Source organism: Corvus hawaiiensis, chromosome 4 (genome assembly GCF_020740725.1).
Source record: "Corvus hawaiiensis isolate bCorHaw1 chromosome 4, bCorHaw1.pri.cur, whole genome shotgun sequence".
In the NCBI taxonomy this organism is placed as follows: domain Eukaryota; kingdom Metazoa; phylum Chordata; class Aves; order Passeriformes; family Corvidae; genus Corvus; species Corvus hawaiiensis.
In genome coordinates, this window is record NC_063216.1 from 35,129,030 (window position 1) to 35,143,329 (window position 14,300).

General features: G+C 38.2%; 1 protein-coding gene and 1 long non-coding RNA gene across 4 annotated transcripts in view; one reads left to right on the forward strand and one right to left on the reverse strand.

Annotated features, from left to right (window-relative positions):
- The window catches only part of NUDT4 (nudix hydrolase 4), a 28,121-nt gene extending 27,551 nt beyond the window's left edge, over positions 1-570 (reverse strand). The window contains exon 1 of one of the 3 annotated variants that reach the window (XM_048300048.1): positions 145-570. In XM_048300048.1, the coding sequence (XP_048156005.1) occupies positions 145-243 (99 nt within the window). In that variant the 5' untranslated portion in view covers positions 244-570. The remainder of the gene's footprint in view (positions 1-144) is intronic. The other 2 variants (XM_048300046.1, XM_048300047.1) reach the window with 2 other exon arrangements.
- Positions 571-763: 193 nt separating this feature from the next.
- Positions 764-14,300, forward strand: part of LOC125325047 — a 31,819-nt gene continuing 18,282 nt past the window's right edge. Inside the window, exons 1-4 of the long non-coding RNA XR_007203190.1 lie at positions 764-1,271; positions 3,814-4,014; positions 5,169-5,213; positions 11,068-11,221. This is a non-coding gene — a long non-coding RNA (uncharacterized LOC125325047). The remainder of the gene's footprint in view (positions 1,272-3,813; positions 4,015-5,168; positions 5,214-11,067; positions 11,222-14,300) is intronic.

The window sequence follows — 14,300 nt, forward strand, 5'->3', positions numbered from 1 at the left end:
CCGGGAGGCGCCCGCGCCCCGCGCCCAGACAAAGGGACGCGGCAGCGGCGGGGCCAGCGCGGGGCGGCGAGACGGGAACCTCGGCCGGGCCGGGCCGGGCGCGGCGCCCCCCGCCCCACGTGCGCCCTGGCTCTGCGGGCTCACCTCGTCCTCCCGCTCGCTGCGGAAGCACAGGCACGCCGCCCGCTTCTTGTAGCCCTCCCGGTCGTACGTCCGCGTCTGGTTCGGCTTGAATTTCATCATAGAGGCGGTGACACGCCGGCTGCCCCCGGCCGCCGCTGCCGCCGCCACGGCCCCTCTCTGTGAGCGCCGCTGCCGCGCCCCCGGGACGCCGGCGCGGAGCCCCAGCTCGGGAGCGGGGCTAGAGGAAAGCCAGTCCCCGCCGCTGTCACAACAGCGCCGCGCCGCCTCTGCCGCTGATGGTGGTGGTGCCGCCGCCCCGGGAGCTGCACCGCGCCATGGAGGCTCTCCCGGCGCCCCGAGCCGGCCGCGGCGGCTGCCTCTGCGCCCCCACTATTTAACCGTAACGCGCATTCCTGCGCCCGCCGCGCCGCTCCGCGCAGGCGCCGGGCGGGGCGGGGCCGCGCGGGGGGCGGGAGGCGGACGCCGGTCACGGCGGGCGCGAGCGGCACCGCGGGCCCCGCGGGGCGGGCGCTGAGCGGCCCCCGGGGCGGCGGGTGGGGCCGGCGGGTGGGGCCGGCGCAGGCGCTGCTCCAGGGCCGCTGGGCCGATGCCCGGCGCGGCTGCGGGGCGCGGGAGGGCTGCGGTCTGCGCCGGCAGCCGCCGTGGCACCGAGTCCGGCGTAGGTGTGCGAGGCGGGGTGGCTTTCCCTGCGCGGTAGAGGGGGTGTGCACGTGGCTCGAGTGCCGTAATAAGAGTGTAGCTCTGGTAGTGTAAGTTAACCCCTTTTTGAAGTAACTTGGTTTTGGAAGACATGGTGTATGCCGGCTGGGGTGCGGGCAGCTCACGCTGGTTTTGTTTCGTTTGTATTATTTGCGAGCTAAGGATAGACAAAAGGCCTTCCCAAGGCTGCCAGCAGGGTAGGAAGAAGTCTACTAGCTCCATACTTTTATTATCACCTGACCGTTGTCACAAAAAACCGAAAGAAACAAACAAAAAAAACCCCAAAACCCGCACAAAAGCCATCTAAAAGCAAAACCAGGAAATGCTACTCCTTTCAATGCCCCCGGACTGCTGTCAACTGCAAGCAGCCATCAATGCATTCAGTGCTTGTGCATGAAAGATCGCTCAGCCGTGTTGGCAGACAGAAGGTAGTGTGTCCTTATTGTGGTGAAATGTGATTGTAAAAATCTCCCATCTTAACTCTTCCATAAACTTTCCTTCATCTGAATCTTTTTGCTGCTCAGCAGGCTCTTTTGTGCTTTTAGGGTGGACCAACGTGCTTTAAACTTCTATTCTACTTGTTTCTTGCTGTTCCAGAGCACCTATTTTTTTCATCCTAAGATTATTTTTTGACAGTCTTGTTGATCTGTAACAAGTCAGACTTTTTATATGCTGTTTATGGCATGCATTGAAGGGAGATTGGTTTGTCATCACTGGTTGCTCTGGTTCTTAGTGAAATTTGGACCTTCTGTTCTTCAGAATATGAACTAAGTGCAATGAATCAGTGCAACGTCATGCTTTAGACCCATGAAAGCTGAAGGAAGGAAAGCACAATTGTATTGAGTTATATTGTTTTGTTAAAGTTATAATAAGCTGTAAAGTCAAACACCCAGAGATTAAGAAACTCCATATTTAATTTGCCTTTCCACATTAGTTACTTGTATAAACATATCTTTTTTAAGAAGGCCCCTGCCAATTTGCCACTTATGCCACTTAGCAAATGGATTGGCAGATAAGAGTTTTTCTTTTTCTCCTCATTCAGTGCAGATCCAGGTCTCATTCGTTGCTACATGTCACCAGTCAGGCCTTAGGCTACATATGATTTTAGCAATTTAATGGATCTGCAGTCAGAATAATTGGGTTTTTTTGTTTTGTTTTTGGTTTTTTGTTTTTTGTTTTGCTCTTTTTTTAATGTGAGGGAAGGACCAATACCTAATTAGGGTCTGAAATTTTTAGTTCAAAGGTTACCAAATTGATATCTGAAGACTTTGAGAATGCTGAGGGATGGTTTTGATGCTTGTATTCATAAATTTATCCATGATACAGAGCAGAGAGTATGGCATAGTCTGCTGAATTCTCATGCTGTTTAAAAGACACTTCTTACATCTCTATAAACTGGGTAGATGTCATTCATCAAACGCATAAATCAAAAAAAAATCTTGTAATTCTTTTGCTTTTTAAAATAGACTAGGATAGAACTAATTTTGCTTTGGGTGGTTCCTTGAGCTACTGTTTCAGGGTTTACCTTTCAAGACAAATCCATTTTAAGTCTTCAACATGGATCTTCCTGAATTAACTTTTTGTTGTTGTTTTTTGTTTTGTTTGTTTGGGAGGCTTCACCTCTCATGCAATTAGAGGAAGTTCAAAAATAGGATTTATACTTAATGAGAGCACTGTCCAAAGATCAGATGACCTTAGGCCAGGTTTTCCACTTCTGTACAGCTCACTCCTCCCACCCCCCAAAAACAAACAAAACATTTGTCTGCCAAATCAGAACACAACACACAAATCTGTCTGTTGTGAAACTCATGGTTTCCTTGTCAAGTATCGCAGAGGTAAGGGCTGGAAGACGGAGCTCTGTGAGATGGGCCAGTCAGCAGGCTGGCTGTAGTTACAGCTCCTGGTCTTTTTGTTTGTTTGTTTTGTTCTTATTTTTTGTTTTGAGAGACAAAAGTTGAGATTCATTGTGCTGTGAATTCATCTTAAGTGCCTGAAACTGCTATATTTTTTTTGTTTGGAAATGTGATTCTTAAACAATCCTTTGTTTTTAGAGTCATCTGGAGGCTTGAGTCTTCAAAGTTTTTGTGGTTTTTTTTCAATTTTTTTTGTAAGTCTAAGTAATATGGTCTGTATATACACTGAAATCAGAATGAACTGTGTGAAAAAGTCACATATCAGTGAATAATCAATATTTACAATGCTACCAGATACTCATATTCGTAATAGTTTTGTAGCAATGCATTGTTTTGTATTTTCTTAATGTGGTGTATGAACAGCGGGTATCAAATGGGATATATTGTTGAAAGGAACTGCTACAGTGTGGTACCAAAGATCTATTTTATTCAGTGATGGGTTTTTTTGGTCTGCTTTTCTTCTGATGAGTGTCTCTGGACTTTGTTTTAGCTATAGTACTTATGAAGTATCTGGTGATACCTTGAGTACAAATGTGAACCAAAGCTGAGAGTACAATCCAGGATGCACAGATACTTTAGAGCAGTTTCAAAAACTTCTACATTCAGGCAAAAATAATTTCCCACCTATCTGTAGTTACACTTTGAAATGACGTCTGCTTAAATGCAAAGGAACAATTTTCTTTTCCTTGAGAAGAAAGAAACAGGTTTAAAAATTTACAGAGTAATTAGATTTTCCAGTTCCCTTGACCTACATTTATTGCTGAGATTAGAAACTGCAGTGTTCAATAACTATGTTCTGGCAAGTTTTATGTGACTTCTTTGCCACTCTTAGTTTATTATGGTTAATAAAAAAGAAATATTTGCTTTGGAGGTACTTTTAGTCCTCTACTTAATATTTGTTCTGTAGAGAAATGGATACTTAGGATTTTTTCTCACCTCTTCAAATAGCACATCAAATTAATTACTTAATATTAGGGAAACCAGTATCTTTAGTTATAATTATTCTAGATGATCATTTGCTCTGCCACATTTATAACATTTCTTTCTTATTCAACAGCTAAACCAGCACAAAAATCCCAAAGTTCAGGAGTGAACAGTGGCTTTAGAATGCATCCCTCTAGTGCTGCACAGCCTGGGCTTTTGGAATAGTAGGTCCTCATTCAGCTGTGCTGTGGCCAGGTGAAAGGCTGCCTTGTAGCTGCAGCCCAGCCTTTATTTCAGCAGAAGCTGCAGTAACTGCAATGTTGAGGTTGGAAAGGTAAGCCTGACAACCAGGCCAGTTAGCATTTCCCAAACCTAGAAAAAAAATCTTGAACATATTTGAATATAAGAGCATCTAGTTTATGAAAATGTAAAGACTCATTAGGTTAGTTCTTATTTAAGTTGATTTACTCCACCAAGATACAATAGGAGGGAGTAGAGATTCTTCTGAGATTTTATATATTTGGCAGGAAAAAAATTACTCTAGGTAAGCAAGCAAGTGAGAACAGTGCCAAGCTAGCTTCCCTGCAGACTTAAAGTATTATCTTTTTAATGATTTAGCAGTTATAAAAATGCCAGCATTAGTCTTAAAATACGTTTAAGTGCCAAAAAATATGCAAAAGGCTTGCCAATTCACACATGCACTCTCTTCTGGTAAACACTGAACGGAAGAACTTTGAAAAATGGAACACTTACATATTTCTAAATCATGCTGCTCCATAAAGAAGCTTTTGTAAAGTAAGTCCCACATTATCTTTTCCCTTAGAGCCAGATTGTCACCTGACTCTATTGTAAGCTGCACTTTGAAGAGAACACAGATATGTGTTCGCTATAATAGGGCTTGCATTCACCATCCACAGGGCTCCCTAATTTTCAGGTGAATCTAGACCACTGCTACAGCTGCCAACAAATATCTTTTCCTTCAGTTTATTGTTGTTGAATAACATGTATGAATTGTCTGCAGTTACACTATTACTGTCTGCCAGTCCAGCTTTATAATCTTGACTTTTATCAAAAAGTATAGTCAGCACTTCTCTGATGTCTGGTAAAAGTGACCCTGACAGTAAAGATAGGGGTTAGTATCAAATGCTTATAAATGGGGATGAATAATAGTCACCATTTAATTGAAAGGGGGAATCAATTAAATGCAGTTATGTTCATTTGAATGTAGGCATCTGACCATGTTTATTTTTTTATATTTAGAAAATTGCCTGGTTTTTTGTGCTTTTTTTTTTTTGTGTTCAGTGAACTGTGATTGGTTTGGATTTGCTTAAAATTGAACATTTAGCAAAATAGAAAAAGTAGTACTTTAAATAATTGTTTATCATATATTATTTGGCTTCTATGATAAAGTTATATACTCAACTTCATTCAAAATACCTGAAGAAGATTTTTTTAAACTAATACAAAATTCTTTTATCTTTGTCATAGAGACAATCTAAAACCAGAAGGATTTGTCCAGATTCCATGAAATAAGTAAATAGAAATTAAGATCAGTGTTGGGTATTTCAGATTTTCTGTGAGATTATGTGATCTTAAATTAGGGGTTAAGCTCCTAAATCCATAAAGCTTTGTTAATGGTATTTCCTGTTGTTTAGTTTTATAGTCATAAATATTCCTCCCATGAAAGGTGCATTTCACAATTGTGTCCTTAGTATTTACTCCTCCTTAGTTATGAATTCATTGCCATAACACTTTTTTTTAATTCAAGTTTTGATTTAATTCTGTTAGTAGACTATTTTTAGTGCAAGTGGATGTAGTTTGGAGAGACTATATGACTTATCAGCCTTGTTCAGTGATAAAGTTATGCCTTCCAGTGATGGCAGTGAAATCCTGCTTTATGTGCAAAGAAAATTAGAAGTGTGGCTCCATGAAGATTGTAATAGTATGGGGTTCTTTGTTGGTCCTCGTTCAGTTTCCTGAGTAAAAAAGGATAAATTATATCTAGATTTTGAGGAGTTGGGCTTCTTGGAAAGATAGGACTTCACTTACTCAAAGCTGCAAAAAAACCCAAATAGTTTTGGAGGTCTACCTGTGGTTAGGATGTTGTCACTCCCAGAGCAGCAGCAGCAAGCCTGTGATAAGCACCAGCTGCTCCACTTTCCTAGTTTAATGTGCAGAGGAAACTGGACCATGAACTGAGTTGCTAAGAGATGGACACATGTTCTATTTGGCTAAATCTGTGCAGTATGTTTTCCAGCAATGGGCTGAGGGAAAAAGTTTACAGTGGCCTTACATCAAAACCATGTAGCTCTTTCTGGCAGATCCTAATTATTCGAAGCCAGGTTAATAATAAAAGGGGAGTTGTATTATTATCAAGTGCATCAAAAATGGAAGAGTAGAATGTCATTTACGCAATCTTCTTTCCTAATCCAGCAAAAGTCTTCTTGGCTAGACTTGGCACTTGAGTCTCACAGAACAGGTCATTTATTTATTATGTTTATTTTGTTATGTTTGTGTAGCCAGGTTACTGACTATTTGACCCTGTCTATTTCTGATATGACATTGTATAAATCTAGCAAAAGCATTTGTATGACAATGCACATCTTTTTTTGACTGTAGAAAAACTTAGGAATTTGTGGCAGAAACATTGGGGCTTGACCAAGCTATGTTTTATGAGGAAATGTGCTAAATAGCAGTGGAAGCTATTTTGTGTACCTGTGAGTTCAAGAAATACTTGTGATAATTGCTAAAGATAATTCTACATGAACAGTAAGCAGTTACTAAGTTTTGCTCTTATATCTGGTTAAATTTCAAAGGTAAATGGAAAAAGTGATTACTGCAAAGGTGTGGTGGCAGAGAAGGCAATAAAAAAACACTGAGTGTTCCTCTCTACTGTTTTAATCTGAAGACTTAATTCCAAAATGTTGGTTCTTGACCCTTATACATTTAGTCAGGCTTAACATTTCTTGCTGGAAGATACCTTTAAAAAAGAGTAGATAATAAAATCATAGAATCATTTAGGTTGAAAAGACTCCAAAATACTGATAGATCTGTACAACAGTATGGGTGGAGTAGACTTATAATAGGTAGCCCACGAATTTTTAATCATAGTTAGTCATTATCATCTTTATGACCCATTACAAGACTCTTAAGATTGATTATGGGCTGCTTGAAAACATCCAGACTTGCAAGCTGATCATTGCTCTGCTTATACGGGGATATTTGATGACTGCCTGTGTTACTGCCTTTGGAGTCAAATTACAGTGGGGCCTGGTATTATCACTTTTATTTCAGAGCTTTTGTTTCAGACTGTGGTTCAGCTACTGTTACTAAATATATGCAGCAGAGCTGTTTGCAATTTAAGAGTTGAACCTCCTGGTGTTAAGAGACCAGCAGAAGGTAGCATTTAAGCTATGCCTGAGGGCTCTGCTGAGGTCAAAGGCACAGATGTGTGCCTGGTTTGTTTTTGCACATAGAAAATCATGCAAGGACAGTCTGTGGGCAAAGAGAAGATTTGCATATAAATGTACATGTTGGTAGCAGTAGGAAATCACTGTGGTGGCTCTGGATTTTAGCCTAGTGAGTTCCATATGCTTTGGGTTGTGTTGTTCAACTTCTGAACAGGTGAAATATGTTTTCTATGCATGGTATATAATATCAAATATATAATATCAAATGGTATTGGTATGGGGGATGGATTCAAACAAATATGTTATTAGAGCTAGCTAGGACTCCTTCAAGTTCTCTTCTCCCTAGAAAAAAAAAGTTTTATTGAAGAATTGTATTTATCTTGACAAATTGTATCCAGAAAGCTTTTCAGGATAGAATCCGTACTTGAGAAAGATCATCAGAATGGTCGGATGGTTGGAGCATTGAGACCCAGTAATCTCCAAATTAGGAAAAGCCAAGTAGGGAATTTCTAGTTGTTATTCTTACCAATGCTCTGAGTGCTTTCCTTTATTGCACAATCCATGTTAATTATTTAAGTATTTACATTTATTTAAATTTGAATTATTTAGATTGCATATTTTGATAAGTATCTGTTGAATATTGCTTCTTTTTGTAAATATTAGGGATTTCTCCTCTCATACAACTAGTATGATAGTGGTCCACTATATATATGGAAGTAGTCTTGAGAACCATTCACCAATGATACAGTTTTTCTTAATAGTAATTTCAATTTCCCAAATTTTAGGAAGACAGAAGAAAAAAAAAATGCACTTACATAAAATATGCAGTTGCACAGAATAAAATCAAGTTTTCCTCCTGGAGTTTCCCCAGAGTTAGTATATTAGGCTTTAGTTACTACTTTATAATAACTACTGTTTGTTTCCAGTAGAAGCTGAGTAAATAATTACTGAACTTTATCCTGAGAAACAATAAATGTGGGCAATTTCAAATCAAAGACTGGGGGTGTTTGATTCTATAATTCAACTTGTCATTGAGACGTGTTAACAGCTTCACATCTTTCAGTGTAATGAGGCTCAGATTTTACTATTGTCTAGGTAACAACTGATAAAATATTGGTGGGAGTGGTATTTAGTCTAAGTGTGCTGTAAATTAATACCTTTTCTACTGCTTGTAAAGCTTTTTTACTGCTTGTAAAGCTGAACCACAGTAAAAGTTGATCTGTCCATTGCTTTATTAAAGTTCCCTGTTTCCTGGGTTTGGGAGCAAATCCAGCTGTTTTGGATTCCTCCATAGAATAAAAATGTTTTCTACTCTGGTAATTAAATGTTTCTCAGGAAGAAGAGAGAAGTTTTGTTATCGTTTTAGGATTTATCTGGTCTGCCTGTTGCTCGTATTGATAGACAATGCCTCTTCAGGTTATGGCCTTGTCAGTCATCTGAAGGATACTTTTTTAATTATTATTCTACCTTTGCTATACTACTTCATTTGTTGTCCTATTAAATTAAATAACTAACACAACAAATTCCATCCTTCCACAATGCTTGTGCAAGCTTTGTAACTTTACTTCACTGACCATATTACATAGAACTGTTCATGTAATCTTAGTTGACTTACATTATGACATTGTAGCTCTATCTTTATAATAAGATTTCCTAAAATATTCTTTTCAGCTTTATCTCAATGCTTCCTTACTTATGTGACTCTGCTTATTGAGTTTTCAGGGATGCTGCTGAGTTCATCGTCATTCTCAACAGATGAAGTGGAGTGTAGAGGAGTTACAAAGTTTTAGCAGTGTTATGCATATTTAGAATTAAAATTTGATTTTAAAAAGCTTCATTTTCCATTTAACATAAGTTTTAATATTGCTTTTACTGGGATAAAGTAGTAATAGATGAGTAAAATTTCTGATTAAATTAAAACTGATTCTTCTGAATGAGTACTTAATATTTTCACTGTGGACAAAGGGTAGGTGAAAAAAATGTAAAATTTCTTAAAAGTGTATCTCCTTAAGTTACATGTATATAAATTTTATACTAAATTTGAACCCTGGGATTAGGGTTAATTCTTCCTTAATTATAATTTTAGTAGCCAGTTTTAGTATTTCTCACACGATGGAAAAGATCTAACTTTCTTACGATTTTTATATTATTTCCTGAACCTTACTGTTACTATTTTTAAGAGTTTAGATAAGGCGTCTTTATATAGGAAAGAAAATTCTGGCAATAGCAATGCATTACTGGAAGCATAAAAGATGTCACAAACAACATTTTCTTTTTCTTCCTTATGATAATTATAGACCTGATTTCTGTGGCTCAGTGTTTGTCACTCTACTTCTGCCTGAATAATGAACACTAATCCTAGGAAGAGGCCAAAGATCTCATGGATTAAACATATCCCATGGATTGCTAGTATTAGCAGGAAGCTTGTAAGAATGATCCACCAATGACAGTGCTTTACTACAGATCTTGTCAATTTGAGTTTTAAAAGAAAAGAAGATATTGTGGTTTAAATTAAGTTTAAAATAGGATTTAGAATTTGACTGAGGACAAATCTAGTTTAGATTATTTAGAAGGCATAGGCTTCGCAAGTCATATCCCGATTATGGAAATGCTAAAAGGTCAGTTGTATTTGCAACTGCAAATTTGTTGCTATTCAAAGTGGTGACATGTCTTTTGAAATCATCTATTAGAGTCAAGATACTTGCCTTGAAATGTGGCTGAAACCAGATTTTGCAATTGAATACTTGGACTTTTTGCAAATGGGTACTGGTTTTCCCCTGATAGTAGGACCAAAAGTGCAGATAATTTCTAGAGATGCATTGTAAGTGGCACCAAACAAAGTCCAGTAAAATAAATAAAAACTGAACACATGAATAAAAATTCTGTAATACAAATGGCGAGCATGTGCTTTTTAGCCTTTGTCTCCCTTTCCTTTTCTGATTTTCTCTGATCACCTCAGTGATGTTTCCTTTAATCTTTTTTTTCTTTTTACCTTGTATCAGTGTTATGTAGTATTTATATCTAGCCTGCTGCCGGACGGACTTTGTCAAAGGTCTGCTAAAGTCTTTTGGGCCTTTCATGTATGTGAAAGGGACCTGAATAGATCCAGTTGCGGAATCGGTATTATGCGTGATAAGAGTGTTGTGAGTTTGATGTGTACTCTTGCTCCAGTATTAGAGCTCATAAAACCATTTCATTCTAGACCTCTGAAAATTACTAATAATTACATATGAATTGTATTGTGTTGCCTCCTGTGGCATGCTTTCCTCATTCAACAGCACTGGAGCAGTCGCTTTTAACTATGAAGTAATGTCTGCCACTCAGCTTGTCCCCAGTTGAACTCAGTGTACAGGCCTCTTTTATAATAAAGTCTAAATTACAAAGAATGAACATGTAGTACAAGTAATTTACTATAAAAATTTAAAATTGATGCTGACACTACCCATTCTCAACAGTTTTTGAATACTGTGTGCATGCATTATACAGAATTGGTAGTTTATTTGAAGGTAACATTTGTTCTTTTACTGACTTTCCTGTTGCAGTGATTTTGATTCATGCAGAGAAACTGCTTCAGTAGATTAATTTCTAAATTAGTAGATAAATCTCTAAAATTCATGCTAATGTTAAGAACTGTAAACTTCTACAGATGCAACCATAATTTTGCTGTCCTGGAAGACATTTGAAGAAATCTTTCATGTCTATAGCTGTCAAGCATTTGCCACATTATGAGCTTCAACTTGATGTACAGTATGTTACCTCATTGGTTTTCTTAGGGAATAGACTTTAAATACTAAACCTAATTTTGAATGTAAAATGATATAAAGAAACTATACTTTCATATATTTTCTTTTTGAGTAATACTTTATGAATCCAGCTACTTAGATAATGTTATTTCATCATAAGAACACTGGAGCACCTGTTCAATGTGGGTATGAGATAAACTCAAACAGGATGTTCTTTCATATTTGGCTTTTCAGGTGAACCATTGGATGGTTCTGCTTCATCATCTGCTGACTAATGCACAGTCCACCTTTTCTTTCTGCAGCCAGAAGAAAAAACTCTTAACCCACTGACCTTCATCATTCTTACTTGGTAACATTCACATCTAACACAACTTGAAACTTCAGCTTGGTGAGTAATATATTTGTGCTGTAAAAGTTGAAGAGTACTAGAGGATGAAGAGGGTGTGACTGAGGGAGTGTGGGGAAAAGAATGTGCTCAGAAACAGCACGTGTACGGCAATGTGTGGAGCCAAGCTGAGTGTAGGTGTAGAGGGTTGTGCCAGGGAATGGATGAGTCTTCCTGGGTATGCAGAAGGGGCAGTAAATATTTGTCAAGGGCAGAGAGACACAGCTGAATGCTGTAGCATAGGGGTAACTACCATTTGTGTGAATAAATTGTCACTGTGTAAGAGCACAAAAGTAAGTTAAAAACTAAATTTGAGAAGGAATAATGGGTAGCTGGATTAACCTATTGAGAACTAGCAAAGAGCAGATCCTCACTGAAGTCCTAAGAATGAGAGAGAACTCCAGCTGGTAAAGGAAAGCCTCATCCAAGGGTCAGAATCATAGCAAAGAGTGCAGTGAAGGCAGTGTCTGCTGAGGTGGGCAGTTAAGCCCCCAAAAACTAAAATGAGGCTCAGTGGCTGGACAGAAGAGAGCAGTGGAGAACAGAGCAGATCTGTAGCAAGGTCTGCAGGCCAGGAAGGAGTCCTGGGGAGCTGGTTATAGGTTGTGGTCTGATTCCTGTTAAAGTTTGGAACCTTATTTCTTAAAAGGAATAAAAAAATGCTACTTCAGACAGTACTCAAACATGTAAAAAAATTGGGATTGGGAGAAAACATACAGAATATATACTGAATCACCTTGCTTTTAAAAAATTCTGTGTTTCCCAGTTTCCTTTCTGCTTTTCCTTTCTTCCCTTTATGCTTGCCTATTTCTACAGTGGTATGGTTATCCCGGCAGTAAGGAAGTTGTGTGAGGCATTGCTAGTAGAAGGACAGTTATGACTGTTTTGCTGTGTGGAAGGGCTGGTCTGTTCAAAGATTGCTTCAACTTTTATTGTAGTTGATTGTAATCCAACAGACAACAGTAAAAACAACAATAAAACCACAAAAAACCCCCAACCCAAAAGTCAGGAAGCTGCTAATTGATTTATTAACAAAGTTTTAGTATTTAATTTGCATTTTGTTTACATTTCACTAATTTTAATGCTTCCATTGCTCTTCCTTCAGTTCCAGACAGCTTCACTGAGTAGCCTGAATGAGCTTGAAAAAGATGTACGATTTTTTTCCTTCACACAAGTTCACAATCTTCAAACACATTCAGCAACTCTCTTGAAATATAATTTTATGTCTCAATTATTCCACTGTAGAAAAATATACAGGATGGCACGGTGTGATCTATGAAAACCCCTTTCGTGGGATGGGTGATCAGAGTTAATGCTCTCCATTGCCCTTCTAGGAGATCTTCCAAGACTTTTAGTGGATGCTGTAAAGATGTTGCAGAGCATGGGAGGTTGAATTCTGGACAGAAAATGGAAGAAGTGGTCAGATGGTTATTTTCTTTCTCCTGGGTCTCCTTTTGGTCAGCTGTATACCTCAGTATAAGTCTGTTGTGTTAGTCCTTCCCACTAAGAATTGTAGACAAGCTAATTATTGATCGTGTGTGCAGTCCAGAGATGGGAAGTATGATCTGCTCTCTGCCTTCATTTCTTATTATATGTCTTGGTGACTTTTATAACTTGGTGACCATGCTGTGCTTACTCTTTATTGGTGCTGGTTAAAATATTTTTTTGCTAGTATGTGCTAATTATATTTGTGCTAGTATATGGAATAGTATTTTCTGTATGCATTTTTAACAGGGTAGAAGACTCCTAAGTACAAAATTAAATGCATAGAAATGCTATGGATTCTGTGTCTTGCTGCACATAAAAACATTCAATATTTGGTAATGCTTTTCCCCTCCCTGCCTCCTACTACAAAATAAATCAAAAGTCCTGTATTTTTCTGTATTTTTCATTGTCACATTGAAAATCTGGGGGATTAGGCCCATGGTGGTTTTCTTACATTTTGGACTGTTTCATACTACCCAAAATATTTCTATATCTGTATTTCAAAAGGCTTTTTACTTAGTAAGATAAAATGTGTATGTCTTATAAAAGTTCAAGCAAAATTAAATTTTACATTCTCAACAATTGCACATTTGTCACTGATAATATGTTTTTTGTATGGATGTAGAAGGAGAAACTTGAAACAACTGAAATCAAATCTAAGAATTAAATGTAAAAATAATTAATTCTCCGTAATTAAAAGAAAATTCCCACATGGGCAGACAGTTCTAGAACTTGTCACATCAGGGCTTCTTATAACGTCCTTTGAAGGATTTTCTTTTTTACAGGTGCTTCTGGAAACAGCAGGTTCACTGGCTTATCTAGTAGCATTATTTCTATGACTTTAATGGTAATCTTGTGCAGAAATGAGCATCAAAATAACTTAAGTAGATAATTTAAGTAGTCACTTAAATGACTCATGAAGAGTCACTTAAGTAGACTCACATTAGCCATGATACTGATTTTATGAGCAAGGGATATTTTCAAACAGTAATCCAGGCCAGACTGGCCTCTGTAAACCCTAGATAATTATTTTGCAAGGGTAAAGTAAAGCTAATCATTCTTACTTTGTTTTGAAATAGTATACAAAATTTTAAACTTTTCTTTAAAAAATTTCCCTCTTTCAGCAGTGTAAACATCTCAAATTGCCCACTTTGTGAAACTGAAATAGTTGCAAGTTAGCTTGTGGGGATTTTTTTTGTTTTGTTTGTCTTGGTTTTTTCTTTTGCTTTTGCACCTCAGCTTTTTTCAAGAGCAGAATGGTTGTTGTTTGAAAACATGTAAGCAGTGAGTTCTAGACTGATCTGAAAGTAAGGTCAAGTGGAACAATAGAAAGAATTTTTGAACACTAAAATAACAAGAGTGATCATCAAGAAAAAGAATGGAACAGAAAGGGAAAGGCAGGTATGAAGAAAGGGAAAGGCAGATATGAATGGCAAATATAAGAAAGAGAACAAAGATGATTTTATGCTGTATACTAGCTGCAGTTAATAAAAATGGCATTTAATTTGCCCATGTGGATTAAGATTTTTGGTTTTGCGTCAGTGAAAGCACTTTGCTGCTGCTACCAGCTACCATTTTGGGAACCTCATTGCATATG